The sequence below is a fragment of the Chiloscyllium punctatum genome, chromosome 5 (assembly GCF_047496795.1).
Source record: "Chiloscyllium punctatum isolate Juve2018m chromosome 5, sChiPun1.3, whole genome shotgun sequence".
Classification (NCBI taxonomy): Eukaryota; Metazoa; Chordata; class Chondrichthyes; order Orectolobiformes; family Hemiscylliidae; genus Chiloscyllium; species Chiloscyllium punctatum.
In genome coordinates this window covers 112,363,879-112,388,144 of record NC_092743.1, presented here as the reverse complement: position 1 = coordinate 112,388,144, position 24,266 = coordinate 112,363,879, and the positions used below count along the sequence as shown (strand labels likewise).

General features: G+C 39.0%; 1 protein-coding gene across 19 annotated transcripts in view; it reads right to left on the bottom strand.

Moving 5' to 3' along the window:
- lrrfip2 (leucine rich repeat (in FLII) interacting protein 2) overlaps positions 1-24,266 on the bottom strand; it is a 162,816-nt gene that overhangs the window by 29,694 nt on the left and 108,856 nt on the right. For 12 of the 19 annotated variants that reach the window (XM_072571052.1, XM_072571051.1, XM_072571059.1 and 9 more), the window contains 4 exons: positions 14,718-14,747; positions 5,823-5,954; positions 5,563-5,634; positions 3,224-3,394 (listed from right to left, as the gene is read on the bottom strand). In XM_072571052.1, the coding sequence (XP_072427153.1) occupies positions 3,224-3,394; positions 5,563-5,634; positions 5,823-5,954; positions 14,718-14,747 (405 nt within the window). The remainder of the gene's footprint in view (positions 1-3,223; positions 3,395-5,562; positions 5,635-5,822; positions 5,955-14,717; positions 14,748-24,266) is intronic. The other 7 variants (XM_072571058.1, XM_072571062.1, XM_072571070.1 and 4 more) reach the window with 1 other exon arrangement.

Below are 24,266 nucleotides of genomic sequence, written 5' to 3'. Positions count from 1 at the left end.
GACTCCCCGACCCCAGGGAAAAGAGTTTGTCTATTTATCCTACCCATGCCTCTCATAATTTTGTAAACCTCTATAAAGGTCACCCCTCAGCCTCTGACACTCCAGGGAAGACAGCCCCAGCCTATTCAGCATCCCACTATAGCTCAAATCCTCCAACCCTGGCAACATCCTTGTAAATCTTTTCTGAACCGTTTCAAGTTCCACAACATCTTTCCGATAGGAAGGAGACCAGAATTGCATGCAATATTCCAACAGTGGCCTAACCAATGTCCTGCACAGCCGCAACAGGACCTCCCAACTCCTGTACTCAATATTCTGACCAATAAAGGAAAGCATACCAAACGCCTTCTTCACTATCCTATCTACCTGCGATTCCACTTTCAAGGAGCTATGAACCGGCACTCCAAGGTCTCTTTGTTCAGCAACACTCCCTAGGACCTTACCATTAAGTGTATACGTCCTGCTAAGATTTGCTTTCCCAAAATGCAGCACATCGCATTTATCTGAATTAAACTCCATCTGCCACTTCTCAGCCCATTGGCCCATCTGGTCAAGATCCTGTTGTGATCTGAGGTAACCACCTTCACTGTTCCCTACTCCTCCAATTTTGGTGTCATCTGTAAACTTACTAACTGTACCTCTTATGCTCACATCTAAATCATTTATATAAATGACAAAATGTAGAGGACCCAGCACCGATCCTTGTGGCACTCCACTGGTTACAAGCCTCTAGTCTGAAAAACAACGCTCCACCACCACCCTCTGTCTTCTACCTTTGAGCCAGTTCTGTATTCAAATGGATAGTACTCCCTGTATTCCGTGAGATCTAACCTTGCTAACCAGTCTCCCATGGGGAACCTTGTTAAAATCCTTACTGAAGTCCATATAGATCACATTCACCACTCTACCCTCTTTGTTACTTCTTCAAATAACTCAATCAAGTTTGTGAGACATGATTTCCCACACACAAAGCCATGTTGACTATCACTAATTAGTCCTTGCCTTTCCAAATACATGTACATCCTGTCCCTCAGGACTCCCTCCAACAACTTGCCCACCACCAACGTCAGGCTCAACGGTCTATAGTTCCCTGCTTGTCCTTACTACCCTTCTTAAACACTGGCACCACATTAGCCAACCTCCAGTTTTCCAACACCTTATTTGTGACTATCGATGTTACAAATATCTCAGTAAGAGGCCCAGCAATCACTTCTCTAGCTTCCCACAGAGTTCTAGTGTACACCTGATCAGGTCTTGGGAATTTATCCACTTTTTTTAGATTAGATTACTTAGATTAGATTACTTACAGTTTTGAAACAGGCCCTTCGGCCCAACAAGTCCACACCGACCTGCCGAAACGCAACCCACCCATACCTCTACACTTACCCCTTCACCTAACTCTACGGGCAATTTAGCGTTGCCAATTCACCTGGCCTGCACATCTTTGGAAAGATATTCTCAAGTATATTCCTACTTCCTTTATACTCTAAGGATTCACTTGATCTATCCTGTTTATACCTTACATATGCTTCCTTCTTTTTCTTAACCAAACCCTCAATTTCTTTAGTCATCCAGCATTCCCTTTCACCCTAACAGGAATATACTTTCTCTGGATTCTCGTTATCTCATTCCTGAAAGCTTTCCCATTTTCCAGCTGTCCCTTTACCTGCGAACATCTGCCCCCAATCATCTTTCAAAAGTTCTTGCCTAATACCATCAAAATTAGCCTTTCTCCAATTTAGAACTTCAACTTGTAGATCTGGTCTATCCTTTTCCATCACTGTTTCAAATCTAATGGAATTATGGTTGGCCCCAAAGTGCTCCCCCACTGACACCTTGTGTTATTTCCCAAGAGTAAGTCAAGTTTGGCACCTTCTCTAGTAGGTACATCCACATACTGAATCAGAACATTTTCTTGTACACACTTAACAAAACCACCATGTACTAATTCCATGTGCTAAGAGAAAAAGGTCAGTGGATTGCTGAATGGTGTTTAATGTGAAGCTACTTCCAACATTCCTGTCACTACTTAGCTGAAGTCAGCCAACTCAAAAGCGACTGGAAAACAAACCTAGACAGGTAATAATCTCTACAGTTAGCGTGGCCAAATGGCGTCCAATTTCTTATGTTCTTATATAGTATTCAGAGATGTTCTTATCAATTTGATTTCCTGATCATCTTATGAACTTTTGTGAAAAGTGGAAGATGACTGGAATAGGCAAAAAAATTTCTTCAACTTTAAATAGTCAATAGCAGGACTGTTCACTCAAGTATAACAAAGATAGTGACTTGAGCCAGAAAATATTCCGATCCAAAAGAGCTGCAAAAGCTGAAGCCCAGAGAATGGAAGGAGAATTATTGACATAGTTGGGAGATTAGTTGATTGACATAAAATAAAGACTAGAGCTAGTAGCTAGTACCATTGGCAGCATGCAACTTGTGATGTCCCAGAAGTACCTCAGCTTGTGCTTTATTTAGTAATGACTGTAATTGTTAAGGTAAAGTTCTTGTCTACCTGCTCCTTAAAATCAAAACAGGAATACAATTTCCCAAGGCATAAACTGAAGGAGACTTTGGAGTTCTGTGCGTTGCTACCACAAATAGATCACATAGGACTCTGCTATGTAGAACTGGATGCTGCATTGACTAACATAACAGTGACTGAACTAAGAAAGAACGAACGAAACAACAAAACAAAGAAAACACTCCTGAAAGATGGGACGAGGTACTAGAAAAATTTAATGTTACTCCTATCTACTCCTAAATTAGCTGGAAAAACGATCAGGAATGGACATGCCAAAAAAGAAACACACAAACTCTGCTCCTCAGTCACTACCCTTAACCAGATATAATGTTCAGAAGATGAGTGTCCATTTGAGTAAAAACTTCTCAGTAACTATTTGCTAAAAGAAACATCTTAGGTAATCTCAGATTTCAAACTGAATTATTTAACCATGTACATAATCCAGGATTTAATTTTATTTCACAAACATAATCAGAATTAATTTAATCGACAATCCATCAGTTACATATCTCCATGAATGAAGACAATTGAGATGCAACTTGTACTACAATACAGGTTAATTGAATGATTTTTAAAAATTATAATTGTTACACTGAAGGTTTTTTTTTGATTAACACGATGAATGAAAATCTTCACTTTATTGTAAAACAAAAAAACTGTAACTTCCAGGCACTGCTGTAGTTGATCATAACCGATTACCTTGGATTTTGCTTCATTCTCCCTATGTAGCTCAGCCATCTGTTCTTCCATTTCCTCAATAACATCTTTTAGCGTATCCACTTGGTAGATGAGGTTAGATTTTTCATTGTCAAGTTGTGCATTGGAGACCATAGCTTTCTTATATTTTTCTTCGACTTCTGATAATGAATCCTGAAAAGTAAAATAACATTCTGGTGACAGAATGAATGAGGCTGAAAACAATTATAAATACATTAGATATGAAAAGGTGATAGGCAAGGGGGAAAATTCTAAACAATAAGTTGCTGGTTTATAACATATTTATCACTGCAGTAAGCAAAAATCAATAGGTTCACAGTTGTCCACTGATTTCTTACGAAAATTAGAACCTCAAGAATAAATACAAGTGGAACCACAGGGGCGAAATGACACTAAGGAATTATATTGTCTGCTTTGTGCTTAAAACATTTACAACTAAGAGGACAATCAAACAAACTACAGCACAAAATGAAGCTCATGCAAAGGTTTTATTGTGTGCATTCCAAAGTTTAATTAAAATTCTCGCATATCTCTGTTTCAAAACACTGGAAAAGCTCTTTGAAAACAAAGCATGATATGGCTTCAAATTAAACCTGTTGATTACAATTAAGTACTTGTTGCCCCAGATGAAGCTTACAACCTTCCTTCAAACTTAATCCCTCAGTCTACAAACATAATTTAATCCTGCCATAAATTGGTAAGAATTGGTTTCCAGATCCAAATATTAAACGTAATATTAGATTTCACGTCACTAAATTTTGCTACATGTTTAGTGCAGTTGCAGTCAAATGAACAAGTCTTTAGATGAGTATTCTGCAGACAAAAGTCTTCCTGTTATGAGAAACATGTCAACATTTACCTCCATAAAAATGAATTATTGAAAGCAAACTTAACCAGCTAAGTGAAAAACTCTTCAACCTTTGACTTCTTCAACTTCTATGTTTTATATTGCTCTTGCAGGTGAGCCCTAGCATTTGAGCAACAGAGAGTACTTTCACTTGCCCAAATATTTTAATTGAAATTCACAATCTTCCAGAGTCTGGCGAAAGAACTTCCTTCTGCTCTAGCAGTAACAAATAAAGACAAGCAAAACACAAGGTTAAGGCTTTAAAATCAGGGAGCAAGATTATTAATCGGGATAGCTTAAGCAAAACTAACAGTTTGACTAATTTGGTTACATTGCTGAGCAACCTTAATACTAGGAATCTTTACTTCAACACAGGCAAAGGAAATGTTAAAACTTTGTTTAAAAAAAACCTTTTGCTAATGCTCTTGGCCATGCAGAAGCACAATACATAACTTCAGGATTGTCATATGTAACGCACTAACATGGATACTGAGCAATTATGATTAATATCACCCCTTGTATTTCTAGGATGAAAAGCATGTGCTATAAACTGATACTAACTATGAAATTCTTTGAAATTAGAAAAAACAAGATTACTTTTCAATCTGAAACTCTATATCTTGACACTCCTTTTCAAAGTTCCAAAGGGTTGCACACTTGTAATTTTTAACCAAAAAAAAATCAATCAGTTTAGCTGTTTTTTTGGCTCGAATTTTACCTTGGGATAATTCAAATATCCTGATTTTTCAAACTATTTTACCCAAACTGTAAAAACAACTTCTGGCTTTACAAAAGTGAGAATTCTCTCTTGTGGCATCGGATTGGAATTATTCAAAATTCCCAGAACAATAGATTTTATTTCTAAAGGACAAAATTACTTAGAAAATGCACAAAGGATGAATTACCAAAAAAAGGCATTTTAAAATTCTTTGGACATCTTTTAATTTTCCAATTGATACAATAAATTTGACCTTACCTATCTCGCTCATCATATTTCTTGATTTTTAACTATCTCTGACAGGTTCAAAGCAGATCTCAAAATATTTCCTGAGCCTGAACATGCAGAGTTTTCCATTGTTGGTTTTACATTCATATAACAAATATGCAACATATTACATCCAAGCCAAATTAGGTCCTTGGTGTAGAAAACTGGAATGGCTTTCCATCTTTGTGGCCTACAATTATTTTGTTCTGATCACTATCACTACAGTTAGTTGCTTTGAGAAAATAAAGTTTTTTTTTTAATCAAACTCCAACATACATATGAAAACGTAAATTGCTGAAAAGGGTTACACTCAGGTAAGAGCACATGCCACTATAAGAATCCAAAAGATCTACAAATCAGTCAAAACAAGAAGTTAGTCAAATGCTAAGAATTCTGCTCTAGCATGTTAAAGGAGTGCAGCTAAAATTCCCAATGTGGCAGCCACAGGAAATAGAAAAAAAAACATGCTGGGGGACATGGTCCTGATACCTTAAGTTCTTTTAATCCCTGCATGTATCTCCCCTCTACATCTTGTATCTGGTCCTTAAGCTCATAGATATCCTGTTGGACACATGGAATGAACCATTGGATAAATGGGAGGGGGATGGGAACAAAAAAAAATCAAGCTGAAATAGTGTTACAGTTTTGACACACATTGCTGTAAGAATTTGCTAAATAGTGATATGCACTTCAATGAACTTAGAACAGTTCATCAGCTCTATGCACACAGATAATTTAATAAATCTTACCCGCAATTCACTGAGTGAAACATCTGGATCTAGTATACTACTGTTATCTCCGCTTCCTCGTCGAGAGGATGATCCTCCAAGTGAGGCCAGTGTTGCTGGTGATAACCCTGCAACTGCATTTCGAGAAGCAGGCTGGGAGGTGAAGGAAAGAGACAGACTGTATTAATTACTATGAAAACCCGGAAGAGTGAATTTTAGGACAACTGGTGAAGGAGAGCAAGTGTTAATTATTTTAAACTTGAATTTTAAAAGTAGTACGATCTGGCATATACTTCAGGAAAATACTTGCTGAATCAAGATTTTTCAAGTAAGTTGTTCCTTCTTAATGAGAAACGGCATAATTTTAAATAATGTAAATTAAACTACTTTAACCTAATTATCTCAGACATCATTCATACTTGAAATTATCCTCAATGTGATCTTTTATTCATTGGTTCTAAGCTTTAGTTAGCATGCTTTTGAACACACTTGTCTGCTGAGACAAGACAGTTACATTCAGTATTGAATATAACTATTGAGGAATTGTTAATTTTACCATTTCCTCTGAAATTGTCCACCTCACCCTGCCACTAATACGTCACTCTTCACAGGAATATCCAGAAAATTAGATTGAAGACAAGAAAAAAAAGAGACCTCAGGAAATGTCAATTTGTAAGAGAAGTTTTTGTTGTGTATTGAAGTTGGTAGAAGTTATGATGGACAGTGTTCCTTTCGGAGGTGAGTAGTGAGATGCATTGGAGAATCATCAGCCAGGTTTTTGGGCTTTTTCAGACTTGTCTCATGCTTTTACAGACTGCTTATCCTTGGAATTAAATCTTAGGTAAAAATGACATTTGGCACACTTGCCTTCATTGCTCAGCCACTGAATTATAGGAGTTGGGGCATCATGTTGCAGTTGTACAAGACATTAGTATGGCCACTTTTGGAGTACTTGTACAGTTATGGTTGCACTACTATAGGAAGAAAATTATTAAATTAGAGAGGATGCTTAAAGGATTTATAAGGATGTTAATGGGACTGAGGGTTGGAGTTATAAGGAGCGATTGGATAAGCTGGCACTTTTTCACTGGAGCATAGGAAGAGGTTTAGAGATGACCTGACAGAGGTGTATAAAGTTATTTGGACACAATGTGAATAGCAAAAGTCTTTTCTCCAGGATAGAACAGCTCAAAACTAGAGTTCATAATTTTAACATGAGTGGAGAGAAGGATGCGGAGGGTCATTTTCTTTTCCATAGCGATTTGTGTGTAGAATGAACTACAAGTGGAAGTGGTACATGCATGTACAGTTACAATATTTTAATGACATTTGGATAGTTACATGAATGGAAAGGTTTAGAGGGATATGGGCCAAACTCAGGCAAATGGGATAAGTTAGTTTGGGAAACTTGTTCAGCATGACAAGTTGGACGAAAGGTAAATGAATCCTCCCACTTCCTCCAGACCAAAGGGGTAGCCATGGGCACACGTATGGGCCCCAGCTATGCCTGCCTCTTTGTTGGCTACGTAGAACAGTCGACCTTCCGTAATTACACCGGCACCACTCCCCACCTCTTCCTCTGCTACACTGATGACTGCATTGGCGCCACCTCGTGTTCCCGTGAGGGGGTTGAGCAATTCATCAACTTCAACACATTCCACCCTGACCTTAAATTTACCTGGACCATCTCTGACACCACCCTCCCCTTCCTGGACTTCTCCATCTCCATTAATGATGACCGACTTGACACCAACATTTTTTACAAACCCACTGATTCCCACAGCTGCCTGGATTACACCTCTTCCCAACCTACCTCTTGCAAAAATGCCATCCCGTATTCCCAATTCCTCCGCCTCCGCCGTATCTGCTCCCAGGAGAACCAGTTCCACCACAGAATACACCAGATGGCCTCCTTCTTTAGAGACCGCAATTTCCCTTCCCACGTGGTTAAAGATGCCCTCCAACGCATCTCATCCACATCCCGCACCTCTGCCGACATTTCCGCCACTTCCAAACAGACCCACCACCAGGGATATATTTGCTTCCCCACCCCTTTCCACCTTCCGCAAAGACCGTTCCCTCCGTGACTAACTGGTCAGGTCCACGTCCCCCTACAACCCACCCTCCCATCCTGGCACCGCAGGAATTGCAAATCCTGCGCCCACACCTCCTCCCTCACCTCCATCCAAGGCCCTAAAGGAGCCTTCCGCATCCAACGTTTTACCTGCACATCCATCAATATCAATTATTGCATCCGTTGCTCCCGATGCGGTCTCCTCTACACTGGGGAGACTGGACGCCCCCTAGCAGAGCGTTTTAGGGAACATCTCTAGGACACCCGCACCAATCAACCACACCGCCCTGTGGCCCAACATTTCAACTCCCCCTCCCACTCTGCTGAGGACATGGAGGTCCTGGGCCTCCTTCACCGTCGTTCCCTCACCACCAGAAGCCTGGAGGAAGAACGCCTCATCTTGCGCCTCGGAATACTTCAACCCCAGGGCGTCAATGTGGACTTCAACACTTTCCTCATTTCCCCTTCCCTCACCTCACCCCAGTTCCAAACTTCCAGCTCAGCACTGTCCCCATGACTTGTTCTACCTGCCCATCTTCTTTTCCATCTATCCACTCCAACCTCCCCCCCCCACCCCCCCAACCTATCACCTTCATCCCCTCGCCCACTCACCTATGCTACTTTTTCCCCACCCCCACCCTCCTCTCACTTATCTGTATGCCTGATAAGGGCTTTTGCCCGAAACATCAATTTTCCTGCTCCTCGGATGCTGCCTGAACTGCTGTGCTCTTCCAGCACCACTAATCCAGAAGTTGGACTAAAGGATCTATTGCCATGTTGTATGACCATGACTTTGGGTTCTTTCACTCTGACTGGAACCTCGTAGCTGCTCAATACAGAATATCTTTTCCACCTACAAAATTAGGAAAATGCTGTATCCTGCTAATTCCTACATTTTTAAACCGTTCAGTCATTGACAGCTATAAGTAATAGAAAAGTTAATTGAGAATATATCCAAACGCTTTGTAGAAAAGACTTCAAAGGCAGAGCTGTAATTTTATCGATGAGCACAATGTTAAAATGTGTACAGTGATTCAGAAAGCCACACAGCTGGTCCTTTGTACACACCAACATGAAATTCAACCCTTATTCATGTGAAACAAAGATGAGTATTTAATATGGATTTTATCCAATTAACCTGAGAATTGCACTGAAACGAGTCAAGAACCATGCTAGGCGAATGCCAACTATGAAGACGCTTTGAGAAATATGAACATTTTCAAACATCATGCGAGTTTTATAAATATCTTTGTCATAAATATCAACTGTATATGATTATTACACATTGCATCTCTATTTTCTCTAGTCATTTATTGTCATCTTTCACAAAGATTATTGCTCATTAAATTGAATTTTATGTATTCATGGGATGTGGGTATCATTTGCAAGGCCAGTGAAAAATGTGGTATTAAGTTAACTCAGAGTCAAATCAATGCATCTTTATCTAATGTTCAGTGGAACAAAGAACTTAAAGATAAAGCAGTACCAAAAACGTTATGTTGACAGGTTTCGACCGTTATCACACCACTATCACAGTATCTTCCTCTGCCCTTCAGGAAACAAAGGTCACAATCTCATCTCTGTCCTTTCAAGGCCTTATGCTCAGTGACATTCAAAAATTCAACCTAACTTTAATAAATTGACTTTGTTCTTAAATGTAAATGATTTAAGAGCACTTCAAAAACTGCAAGGTGGTGCTGAGTATCTTGAACAAAGTTCATCCTCAAAGAAGATCCAAAATTTATAAAGTGTTTATTTACTTCATGACTGCATGAGGGATGTTGTTGTGGCTAAATATGTGGGGTATCAGCATCCAAGCGGACATGTAAATACATATCCTTAGAAATTCTTCCAACAAAGTTTGTCCTGAAAGTTCACCAAGAGGGAAGGCATTTGGCTCAAAAATCCATTTTCCCTCATATTTACTAAAACACAGATGCCAGGTTTTTCACGATCCCCCTTAGTGTTCTCCAATAAACAAAGTAACACGTTTTTGGACTCACTGTCTCAATGTTTCTCTGCCCTCATTTGAAGGTGGTGTTATCATGATAATCCCAAGCTTGAATTCTGCTGTAAATAAGTTGCTCAAAATAGTTGAGAGCATGTGACCAGAGTCAGAAGCTAGCTCTTCGGGTACATATGTCATGAAGTTGATCAGGTATTGTAACTTGCTACTCACGTATTCTCTCTATTTCTTTAAGCACTAAGTTGGAAGTAGAGTTGTGTATTTGGGAGATTTCTCAGGGAGCACAGTAAATATAGGAGAATTGTTATTGTTTGGTCATTTTTTTTTCAAGTCAGCCTGCCACAACAATATTGAGAAATACCTAGAGAAAAACCTGACATTTCCTTAAAAACATGATTACCCAATCACTTTCTATTTTAACTTCATTACCAGTTTCTCTGCCTCCTCCTTCTCCATTCACTTTAATCCACTATTCTACCTACAGAATTATACTGAGGAAAAAAAAACTTTCCTTGCCCTTAATCCTCAAGTAAAATCCATTGTTGTATCCATTGGAGCGCCTCCTCTATTTCAATACCAATCACCACCTCTTTGGACACCAAACGTCCACTCACCAGCACTATGGTCAGAGAGCTCTTCACTTCTTTCTTGAACAAAGGCCCAGACATCCATCACGACACTCCTCCACCTGGCTGAACTTGTGCGCTCATTGAATGGTTTCTCCTTTAACTTGTCCCTCTTCTTCCTAAATATATTGCTAATTGGTCTCCACTTATGCCACTCTTTAGTGTGATGTGTGAAATATTCCTTGTTCCAGTCCTACTTAATTCTTTGCTCCCAATCCTTTCTCTGGTATCATGTCTTGCTCTCGCTTAGATTTATTAAAACAAACCAATTTTGACTCTAATTTCTACCCGAACCTCTTCACTTGGACCATCTTGGATATGTTGTGCTTTGTTTGACTTTGCAGTCTCTAGTTGAAAAGTGTGGCGCTGGGAAAGCACAGCAGGTCAGGCAGCATACAAGGAGCAGGAGACTCGACATTTCGGGCATAAACCTTTCATGTGACATTCCTGATCAGAGGAATTGAAGCATTTGAAGAAGTGCAGTCACTGGTACATTATGTGAACAGGCAAAATTGTGACACACAGATTTCAATATAGACAAATAAGAGGTCATCCATTTTGGACTAAGAATGGAAAGGGCAGAGTACTGATAACATGGTTAAAAGCTAGACACAATCCAGATCCCAAGACACGAGGGGATTGCTTTCAACCTCCATCACTTAATTCTATCAGCAAGACCAATAGAGTACTGGTCTAAAATACAAATAGCTGAAAGTTATGACATAGCGATACAAAGTACTGATTACACCACAATGCATTATTGAGCAATTCTGGAAATCACAGCTTAGGAAGGAAATACTGGCCTTGAATGGAACATAAATTTATTATAATGACATCTGATTCCAAGATTAAAGCAAGAGTGATTACACAAAGAAAAATGCATGTCTTAGTCAAAATTTACAAGGTAATAGGGGAACAGTTAAGATTAAAAGAACATTGATGCTGGTTGACTATTCTAGAACTGAAGTGCACATCTAAAAGATTAGAGTTGAAATTTTGATTTCCTAAGGGTGTTAGCAGTTTCTAAACTTATTTGCAAATGGCATTCAATGAATGATTAAAGATTAGCAATCAATGAGTTGAGATAAAATTTGTTAACCTAAACACATTAAGGCATATAGGGAAAAAAAAAGCAGTTTGTGGAGTTATGATCTCAGTGAATAAAGGAACAGGCTTGAAGGGCTAAATCACGTATTGCATATGTTCTATTTTTCTCCAACAGACGAAAGAGGTAGTGCTGGAGATCTTAGAATGCATAAAGGTATCTAAATCGCTAGGACCTGATCAGGTATTTCTCAGAACTTTGGGGGAACACTTGGGAAGGGATTGCTGTGCCTCGTGCTCAGATACTTGTATCATCAATAGCCACAGGTGAGGTGCCTGAAGACTGGAGGACGCTATTATTTAAGAAAGGTGACAAGGAAAAGCCAGGGAACTATACACTAGTCAGCCTGTTAGAAGGGATTCTGAGGGACAGGATTCACATGCATTTGGAAAGGCAAAGAATGATTAGGGATAGTCAACACTGTTTTGAGCATAGCAAATTATGCCTTACTAAATTGCTTCAGAATTTTGAAGAGACAACAAAAAAAAACTGACGATGGCAGAGTGGTAGACATTGTCCATCTGGACTTCAGCGAGACATGCAACAATATTCCACACGATAGACTGGTTAGCAAGCTTATTTCACATGGAATACAAGAGGAGCTAGCCAACTAGATACAAGATTGGCTCAAAAGGTAGGTGACAGAGGGTGGTGGTAGAGGATGGCTTTTCGGACTGGAGGCCTTGACCAATGGTGTGCCACAAGGATCACTGGGCCTGTTGCTTTCCATCATTTACATAAATTATTTGGATGTGAACATAGGAAGTATGGTTAGTAAGTTTGCAGATGACACCAAAATAGTTACTGTAGTGGACAGTGAAAGTGGTTATCGCACAGTAAAACTGGTCTTGGTCAGATGGGTAGAGGAGTGGCAGATGGAATTTAATTTAGATAAATGTGAGGTGTTGCATTTTGCTAAGGCAACCCAGGGCAGGACTTAATGGTATGGCTCTGAGGAAAGTTGCTGCACAGGGGAACGCAGGTTGCTTGAAAGTTGAGTTGTAGATGGACAGGATGGTGAAGATGACATTTGGCATGCTTGCCTACGTTAGTTCAGTGCATTGAATACAGCAGCCGGGAGGTCATGTTGCAACTCTACAAGTCATTGGAGAGGAATACTGTGTTCAATTCTGGTCTCCCTGCAATAGGAAAGATGCTATTAAACTTGAAAGGGTTCGGAAAAGATTTACAACAATGTTGCTGGGTTGGAGGCTTGAACTATGACGAGAGAATGAATAGACTGGATTTTTTTCCAAGAAGCATCATAGGCCAAGGGGTGACCTTGTACAGGTTTATAAAATCATGAGGGGCATGGAGACTGTAAATAGACAAGGTCTTTTTCCCTGGGTTGGAGAGTCCAGAACTAGAGGGAATATGTTTAAGGTGAGACAGCAAGGATTTAAAAGGAACCGGAGGGACAACCTTTTCATGCAGAGAGTGGTGTGCGCACACAATGAGCTGCCACAGGAAGTGGACGAGGCAAGTACAGTTACAAATATTTAAAAAGCACCTGAACGGGCACATAATTAGGAAGAGTTTATGTGCCAAACGCTGGCAAATGCGACTAGATCAGTTTAGGATATCTGGTTGGCATGGACGAAGTGGATCAAAGGGTACGTTTCCATACTGTATAACTCTTTGACTGTAATGGTTTCTTCATCTATCTGCCTAGTTCAGCTTCCTTTGCTGATCCTGCAATGTTTGTTTTACAAAAGTCACCTTTTGCTTCTAGACACCTCCTTTCCCCATAAGCACAGGGATTAGTATTCTTAATGTGTTGCTGCAATCATGAACAGAATTGGGAGAAAAAAACTTTGACGTGGCATCCCCCTATTTCTGGTGCCCACATTTATCTCAGATATATTGCATTCAAATGGATATGCAAATCCAGATTAGGATTCAACTAGAGTACTGTATCCAGTACAGTACACAATAATTTACAGATGTAAAAGCATTAGGAAGTGTACAGAAAATATTCAAGAAAGTTGTACATCTAGATCTCAAATTGCTAAAAACTAAAATAAATTTCCAGAAGCAGGGGTCACAGTCTTAATGTACAGAATAGGGCATTTAGCACTGAGAGGAGAAATTTCTTGGCTTAGACAGTGGTGAGCCTGTGGAATTCTTGCCTCTACAAAGAGGGTGAGAACAAAATATTGAATGATTTCAAGGAGTTAGATATACTTCTTAGAGGTAAGGGATTAAAAGGGTGTGGGGACAACGCAAGACAGATATTGAGTTAGATAATCAATGATTGTATTGAGTGATGGAGCAGATTTGAAGGACTGAGTGAAACACTCCTGCTCCAATTACCTACTTTTCTAAATCATTTGAATGTGTTCAATGAATGACTCAAGGTAATTGTGGATCATTGGTCAAATATGATTATGAAATCAAAATATGGGAGCTGCTGAAAATCCAAGATAGATGCTGGCAAAACTGGGTGGCGGGTGAGGGAGACACTGAGACGCACATACAGAGTGCGACAAACAGAGGCAGAGCGAGACAGAAGAACAAAAGAGATGATCTGTGATCAAGTGAAGGTCAGGGATGATCAAGTCACAAAAAAAAACTCATGATATAACCACCAAAATGGGTGGCAATGGAGATAGCAACAACAAAAAAAAACAACAGTTTTACCGAAATGAGACATGAAAGCTACATATAATCCTTAGAAATCCATCATGAAACACTAAAGAAACAAATAAGTCAAAAGATTCAATCCAGCAAAACAAGATAGATAAAAAGAGGAAGGAACACAAAAAAAACACAGATGGGCAAGAGATTAAGTTGGTGACTCAATTTTAAGTCCATAATGCTAGAGTGCACAGTCGAAAGATAACCCTGTTATCCCTCAAGGTCTATTCCTCATGAGATCTGACTAATGGTCATCGAACAAAATATGAACTCATTTCTCTCCACCAATGGTGCCTGACCTGAGATTTTGCAGCCTTCTTTGCTCAGATACTGATACTTCAACTAAAATCTTGGACATGAAAAATGGTTAGATTCAAGAATCAGCTACTCCATGAAACTTCTATCAACCATAAATAAAAACACTTGAACACCAATTCTATGTTGAACATGCAACTTTGCCAACTATTCTTTCAGCTTGCCCTGCAACCATTAACTACTTATTACTCACCCTAGAAAATGATTCCGTCTTCTCATCCAACTGTAAGAAAGAGAAAATTATAGATTAAGAAACTAAACCTGGATATAAAAATTTTAAAAAGAATCCCAGCATCTTGAATACAAAAGAAAGGATGATGCAGAATCTCAATTGTATTATGCTAAACAAAACTATTTGAGAATTTAGCTTGCTTTTATCTGGTTGTGGTCTGATTTTCACTTGTATTTCGTCATTTGGATTATACTTACCATCAATCAGCTCATGTATATCAGAAAGTTAATTTAAAAGTAATGTTTCACCTACTCGTCAGGTTCTAATTACTCACTATTTTGCAGCTGATAATCAATATCCAAGGATCAACTTATATTTTGCTCAAGTTACAATCCCATGATTTTGGCATGAGTCTCCCTCAGCCACTAAAGATATCATTAGTAATAATATGCTTTTGTATTAGTAGCCAGGAAAATACATTGTTGAACTGATGACTGCAATCTAACTAGCACTGGAATAATTGCACCGACATCATAACATCTCCTGTGTCTGTCACACTACACTTACTCATCACCTTCCTGCACTGTAATTGTTCAGTGAAGTAGCCACTCAATCTGTGACATCCTTGCTGGTTCTATTCAAAAGGAATTCACCTATGGTCAGTCCCTTCTCTTTGCGGCAGTTAGTGTTTCCTGTTCAGGTATTGGTTCGATTCTCTTTGAGTACCGTGATGGTATCTGTCTCCACCACACTGAATCAAATCAGATCCAAATGATATTTTGTGTAAAATAAATCATTTTGCCAATGGATCTTTAGCTAATCAGCTGAAATTTGTGCCCTCTAACACTTGACCATTCTAACAAGGTGAACATATGTTGTCCAGACACTTCATAATTTGAATACACAATCTCTTAACCATGTCTCTTCCAAGGTGAACCCAGCTCTTTTAGTCTTTCTGCTTCAATTAAATTCCTTGCCATGGAACCTGTCTTGTAAATCTTTGTTTTTTTTTTGTCCTTCATAGTGTCAAGTCTGGAACATACTTTGTGATTTGATAGCACAGCACCATAATTTGTGCCAAAATGTCAGCCCTGTACACAATGTTACTTTCAATAACAATTGAGATACAGGAAAACTGGTTGTACTGTACAGAAGAATAGGAGTTAAGTGCTTCTGTTTCCCAAAATCCGGGTAACAATGCTATTGATTTAAACTCTGCTTCTATTTCTTTTATACACAAGCTCAAGTGCAGCACTAAACATTACCTGCCAGGTCTTTACAGCTTGTAATATCTTTCTTCACTGCATGAAATGAATTGCTGTTGTGCAGTTCCCATAAAGGCAAAACATGTTTTAACACGTGTTTACAGTGACTTGAGTGATAATTAGCTGATGGACATTGGAGTCCAATAGCAACAGTATTGCTTAATTGACTACCCAAAAAGCATACTAGAACCATGCAAGTATTAATTCTCAATCAACACCACCAAAAGAGATTACTTGTTCAATCACATGCCTCTTGGAGAGCTTGTGTACAAATTGACTGCCACTCTTCCAACAGTAACAGTAATTGCACTTCAGAATTATTACATTGCCTGTAAAGCACTTTAAAGAGGTAGCCCAAGATTATGAAGTGTACTATGCAAATTCAAACCTAATGAGATATGCCAGTTCGAGCCCAATTTCACAATCAAGTTACCAAGACTCGTATCTTGCATCAGGATTCAAATATTGAGCTGATATACATAGAATACATAGTCTCCAGAGTATATTCAAGGTAATTTTTGGAGCTGGCCTGAAAAGTTATGTGCAGTTTTCTTCAAGCAAGCCTTTCTGAAAACTAGTTAAGTCAGGAAGTTTACATCAACATTGTTCGGGAGAGAAATTATTTTCCCCTGAATGATTCTTTTTTCTGTAATAATGCATAAAATCTATTTATACCTCAGCAACTGAGATAATGGAGATGGTCACCAAATTTTGTTAGATTCATCACCATTCTATAACTGAATATTGAAGCTTGCATAATTGATGGTGAATAGGAATCAAAAGCAGGCAACATAAGGCTCAAAGTGATGAAAGATCACTCAGGCCTTGCTACAACTCTACATACCAGGCACAAGACCACCAACTCTAATGAGTTTCACTTCCACATCTGGAACTGGCTGCACATACCTAATACTAAGCAATTTCAAACTGAACTGTGAGGGATTAGTAGCCTTTAACAAAATGATTCTATAAAAACTCATCGGACCCTCCTAGCGCCTCAAAATGTATGTAAATATAGTATTGTCTGTGAAACATGATTTTTGGTTTGTTTGGAGAGAGTCAAACTCTATTTGTTTGTTTGCTTCCTAGATATGCTACTATTCAAAACTAAACTGCACTGGTGACTATGTATATGTACAAAGATTGTGTATGAATAAAGTATATTTTTGAAATTAAAAAATACATTAACAATCTCATTCTGAGTTAAAAGCCAAACAAAACTAGTTATCAGGTTAACCAGCGTACACGTAGACATATACATAACTTCGGAGACCAATTAAGAGAATTTCTACAGGGAGACTAGGATCCTCTTCAACACAAAAACCTGAAGAACCAGATGTAAAATGTAATCTGAACAAGTCAGGACTTGCTGAGCATAATATCAGCTTTGAATATTACAAGATTAAATTGTGGAAGGATATTTAAAACCATTTTTAGGACATGAAAATATACATGCAGCTATGTAGAAAACCATCTATTAAAAATTCAAGGAACTTAGTTGGTGCCTTTGCTTAATGCAATATTCTGCTAATTAAACTAAATGAAAAGGATATTATCAGACAAAATACTCATCGACTTCAATGATCACACATCAAGTATCGTACACGTATTTCCACATAGTTATGGTTGCCATGACATTCTAGTGTTTATCAAAACAGATAAACAACTTTACTATGAATTGGTGGGTGTAATACAGTTGAATGCCAAATTAGTGTAAAATGCCTCAGCTTTTTAACTCTTTGTATGACAAGGTACTTACAGAGATATTACCTTGTTGAAATACTATAATTTAAAATATCCATAGGAATCAAATGAAAGTAAGTATTGAAGTTTATATCTCAATCATGAAAGGGCAGCACAGTGATTATATGTCTGAATGAATAATTCAGGGGCAGACGCTAAAAATAAATGGATAGAATAAGTTCGATTCCCAAGTGACTGGACAATTTTTAAAAAAAATCTGGAATTCAACAGCCAATGTGTCACAGAAATAGTTTCATTAAACTATCATATCTTCATAAAAGCCCTCTACTATACCAACATCGTTCAGGGAAGAAAACAGATCCATAACCAGTCTGGCCCATGCGCAACACTTGACGACAGCAATGTGGTTGACTCTTAACTGCTCTCCAAAACGTCCAGTAAGTCACTATGTATCACAATTGTGATAAAAAGGCTGAAGTTTAAAACCATACAGACTTGCATACATCAATCTAGTCCAGCAATTTTTGATCGGTGTGCTGTGGCATTCTGATGCGTTGTGACATGATGCAGCATAGTGCAAAACTTTTAGGAAACAGCTTACCTGTGCTTCAAGGCCATGTTCACATTCCCAATCTCTTCTGGAGCCTCGATCTCGGTTATTGAAGGCAATCTTTGCTGACACCAAGTGCTGCAATCGCATGACTGGGTTGAACTGTTCCCACCATCTATTTGTGCGTAGTACTGTCACTCTGTGTGCGGGACCAGTGAGTATTTCATCTTTGGCTTTTGAGTAAGTTAAAAATCATACAACACCAAGCTATAGTCCAACAGGTTTATTTGGAAGCACTAGCTATTGTGCACAGAATCCTGTGTCTTATCATCCGGCTCCACAGCTACCAGAGAATAACCTGGTGTTGTGTGACTTTAAACTTTGTCCACCCCAGTCCGACACTGGCTTCACCACATCATGGCTTTTGAACGCAAGTAAGCTAACGTTGAGTCTAGATGACTCAACATCAGAGCTAACATGGACTTCACATCAATTCTCATAAAGAGTCATCTAGATTCGAAACGTTAGCTTGCTTCCTTATTAGCTTGCCCAACCTGCTGTGATCTCCAGCATTTTTGCTTTCAGTACAGATTCCAGCATCTGCAACAATTTGCTTCTATCTTTGGCTTTAGCCCTTTTCTGATCTGAGCCAGGAGGATTGCTGCTGCAAATCATCAGGTTATCCCAGAGCTGGGCCAAGAATCGAATGTGAGAGTTGTTGCACACCGAGCTCGGGAGAGGGGTTTGGCTCGCCAGCTCATTCAAGCTCTTTATGGACGGGCTCAGCTGCTGCCACCAGCAGTCAGGCCTCCTCTATGTGACTGGGTGCACCACAACCATTAAGATGGCGTCGCACTATGAGTAGCACAGATGATGGCTCGTATGGATAATGGGCAGTCAGTGAGAAGTACACGGGAGTCTTACCGTTCATTTGGTGTCTCCATACCTACGACAGAATAGCAAATGTGATGCTTTGGAGCAATAAATTCAGCTGGAAAAAAAACGTGCTATAGAATTTTGTATCTTATTGAGGTGTGCCTTGATACTGAAAAAGGGTTGCTACCCTCTGATCTAGTAGTCATCAGGTTGGGTCATACAGGGATGTGCACTCATGAAGGCTGTGCAAAGTTCTCCTCACTCAAAGCAACATACAAGAAGTAGGCCATTCAGCACCTCAGGTTTTCCCCACCATGCTAGATTATTATCCACAATAAATGTCACTAACAACTGAAAAACTCATCAATACCTGCATAAATGCTCAATGATTGAGCTTTCACTGCCCTCCAAAAGGGAGAGGATTCCAGAAATTCATCAACTTTAGGGGAGAAATCTTCTTCACAGTTCTATACAACTTGCCTTTTATTCAGACAGAGTCCCTTCATTCTGGACTCAAGGGAAACATCCTCTCTGTCACTATATTATCCATTCTTTTAACATTTTCTAAATTTCAGAGAGATTGCCTCTCATTCTTCGAAAAAGTAAAAGAATGCAAGTTTCACTTCCTTATAGATGATCATCACCCCATGAATACAACCGAAGAATCCTTGTTACGCTCACTCTATCGCAAATGTATCTCTTCCTTCGGCAAAGGGACCATAATAACACAACACTCTAGCTATGTCTTATTAATATTCTATAAAAATTGAAGATTACTTTGCTCCTGTATTCAAGTCGATACCTGGGTATGAGCCAAATTGGAAACTTATTCTATAGACTGCTCAAACACCAATCTCACATCATAAGAGGGAGAAACAGAACCTTGATAAAATTGCAAGAAATAAAGATGGACATCAAGACCTTCTCTCACACTTTGCATATATTGAAAATAGTGGAAATGAATATTGGCCCTTAGAGAATGAGGCTGGTAAATTATAATAGGGAACCAAGAAATGGCAGAGGAGTTGAATAAATACTTCACATCAGTTCTCACAGTAGAAGATACTTATAGCATTCCAAAGTAATTCAATACTTAAGGGCCAAGAGGAGGAAAGGAAATAGATACAATAACTATCATTAGAGAATGCAATAGCACAGAAAATTCAAGTGAAGATGAAGTAGTTCTCTGTGAGGATATGTATACGGTATAAGCAGGCAGGGAAAGTGTGAGTTTTGTGAAACAAGAGGTTCAGCTGACGATGACTCAGATCAGATAAGAATTCACAGTTAACAATGGGATGCTGGAGGCAAGGGTAATGGGTTAACAAGGTGGAAAAGCATTCATTATGTAGAGCCAGTTAACAATATCAGAAGCTTTCAGAATGTGAGGTCAGTTTAACAACATGAAAAGTATTCGTTATGTGAAGCCAGTTGTTCATTGTGTTACAGCAAATGGCTTGATCTTTATTATTGACACTCGCTGATTGTAGCAGTCCCCCAAACAATACGTACGTTGATGGTCCTCCCTATAAAATGACTATAAAGTACCCTGAGAAACTGCTGTTCCAGAGTAGACTGAACTCCTGTCTCTGTGCATGTGGGTGATCGTTCTCTCTCCTTCCAGGGCCCGGAAAAAAGATGAAGGAGGGAAAGCCACACCGTGTTTCTGAGCGTTTTGCTTCGACTGAGGGGGGAAGAAACTGGATGACACCCATACCTGATTAGGTGCATCCTTGGACATTAAAGGGATTATCTCTAGAAATAGTGACTGCCTTGGCAGTAACTTGAAAGGGCTTAGAAAAGATTTATAAGAATGTTGCTTGGATTAGATGGTTTGAGCTAATGCGGAGAGGCTGAACAAGATGCAGCTATTTTCCTCTGCAGCAGAGGCTACAGCTTAGTATTATTGAGGTTTATAACATCATGAGGGACATGGATAGAGTGAATAGCAAAGTCTTTTTCCAAGGATAGGGGAGTCCAAAATTGAATGGCATAGATCTAGGGCAAGGGGGGAAAGATTTAAAAGGGACCTAAGGGGCAACGTTTTCACACAGAGGGTGCTGCGTATATGGAAAGAGTTGCCAGAGGAAGTGGTGGAGAGGGGGATAATTATGACATTTACAAGGCATCTGAATGGCTACATGAATAGTAAGCGCTTGGAGGGATATGGACCAAATGCTGGCAAATGGGATGAGATCAGTTCAGGATATCTGGTCAGCATGGTTGAGTTGGACTGAATGGTCTGTTCCGTGCTACGTAACTCCATAACTCTACAATTACAATCATGGAGTTGTACAGCAATGGATATAGACTGTTTGGTTCAACTTGTCCATGTCAACCAAGTTTCGCAAAATACACTAGCCCTGCTTGCCTGCATTTGGCCTGTATCTGTCCAAATCTTTCCTATTCATGTATCTGTCCAAATGCCTTTGAAATATTGTGACAATATTTGCATCTACCAGTTTCTCTGGCAGTTCATTCCACACAGTAAACCCATTTAGAAAACCAATTATTTAACTTTACAGTCATAATGAGTTCGTAAACTGATATATAACTTTGCTTTTAATTTTTGTATTTGAATCGGAAATAGGAGAACCATCTTGACCAAGGTGATCCCAAACCCCATCCATTGTCAATGATCTCACTCGAACTGGAAGCACATCAGTTAATCTCAGTGCTCATGGCTGATAAGGATTGGAGTCTCTACATGGATTATTGTTCCTGCTCATTGCTCAGAAACCATTTTTATACTGTGGAGTAACAGGAAATGACAGAATCATGGTCCACTTAATGTCAGTGTGGATTTGTCATTGTTTCTGATGTTGCCTTTTGGATTAGGTGTTAATCAAAGCCCATCTACTCACATTGGGTGGATGTGAAAGATTCAATGACACTATTTTCAAGTAAGATCAAGGAATTAGCACCAGTGTTCTGGCCAATAGTTATTCCTCAAAAAAAATTCTGATAATTATTACATTGTGGTTTGCAGGGGGGTTTGCAGTACACAAATTGGCTGCTGCATTTCCTATTTTACAGCATTGTCAACACATCATAAATTGCTTAATTGGCAGTAATAAACTTTGAGGAGCCCTGGGGTCATGAAAGGCACTATACAAATGTAAGTCTCTTTTTCCTTTTACTTTAGCTCTGCTTTGAATCTAAATAATTGGCTATTATCACAACATACCTTATATTTAAAGAATTCGAAAATGGCACTGAGAGCCTCTGTTACTTTTCTAGTTATTTCACAAGCCTAGGAAGAATATGGTAAAGGCCTTATGGTTTACCACCAAAATCATTTTGCAAACTGACATCTTTATGTGGTGACTTTAACATAGTAAAACAGCCCCATGACTATTTATGGAGTATTATCAGACAAACTCTAACACACATTCACATATGAATGCAGAAACTAAAAGTTTTGCCAAAGATTTCAGTCTTAATAAACATCTAACGTAAGAAAAAGGTGGAGAGACAGCAAGAAATGTCAAGAATAAACTGGAGAATCTAGAGCCTTAACAACTGAGTGGCTGCCAATAAAATTGAAAATACAGGGGCCAGAATTGGAGAAATACAAAGCTGTTCAAGTGTTGCACTGCTATTCAAGTTCGAGATTAAGGATCTGTTGAGGCAACGCAGGTTAGGAATTGTCAATTGGTGTTTCTGATGGGAAAGAACCTAACGTAGGTCATTGAGGTGTGATGGCCAAAGGGCACTTTGTCAATTAGCCAAGGTGGGTCACAAATGTAAGAATTGGAAGGATGGATAACTTGATAAACTGTTCTGATATTCCCTCCACTGATAATAGGTAACAACAGAGTTGTATGTGCAATTCATTGTGATCACATGTGGAACAAGAGAGCTTTAAGGTACATTGTGTGCTGGAGGTTAACGTGCTGCAAGTCATTATTTTTAAAAATTGAACAGTTCATGCCTGAAGAACTAAAAGCACTTTTTTTCAAAAATAAAAGGGAAATGTTTCAGGATTGTTCTTCACTAACGTTCAATATTTAAGTCTGACAATATTAAAGCACATAACAGCAAAGTGAGCTAGCAAGTGCTTATGATCAACTACATCTCAACCAGTTTTTAAACAAACCTCAACAATTGCTTCCCACCTTTAGAAGTTGCCGTGAAACCCTTCTCTGTGGGTCATGCAAAATTCAGTGTGGTGCTAATCTGACCTTTCCATTTGCATATGTAGGAATTCTATCATGAAGCAGTTTACTAAATTGGTATCCACCAAGATGCAAATAGCTAAGCTGTTCCATTCAAGACCTTTCCTCAAGGACACTTAGGATGCAACAACCCAAATGGTTCCTTGGAATAGGCAAACCAAATTCTAACACCAAAGTGGAGGTGAAGTCTATCTGCTCTACATATTCAGAGGCTGTGAATGAATCTTCCTTTCTGAATCCTTAGATTATAGAAAAATACCAGAAGTCTGAAAAACTGCCAATGTAACACCTCTATTTGAAAAGGGAATGAGACAACAAAAAAAGAATTATAGGCCTGTTAGCCTAATATCATTTATTGGAAAGATGTTAGAGTCTATAACAAAGACGCAATAACAGAGCATTTAAAAATGCTCCTAATATGATCAAGCAGAGTCAGAATGGCTTCATGAGAGGAAATCATGTATAACATATTTACCAGGGGTCTTGAGGAGCTAGCAGCAGGATAGATTAAAGAGAAAGCAGTGGATGTAATATATGTAGATTTTTACTATGAGTTTGAAAAGACAGTCGACTACTGCATAATGTAGGAGCCGAGGGTGTTGGGAAGTAGTATGTTAGTTAGCCAATCCTCTATACATGTTAAGACAGAGTTGGAATAAGGAGAACATGTTCAGGATGGTAGTCTGTAACTTGTATGTGCCACAGGGAACAGTGCTGGGTCAACAAATATTTATGAGACATACTAATGGCTTGGATGAGGAAAGTGAATGCTCTATCGCCAAGTTTGTGGATTACACAAATAGGTGAGATGACAAGTAGTAAAGACGACACAGAGTTTACACAAAGATTATTGACATGTTAAGTGAGTGACCAAAAAAGTAGCAACTGGAATATGACCTTAGGCAAATGAGAGGCACACTTTGTCAGGAAGAACAGACAAGCTATTTAAATGGAGAAAGACTGCAGAAAGCTTTGGAACAGTGATTTGGGAGTCCTC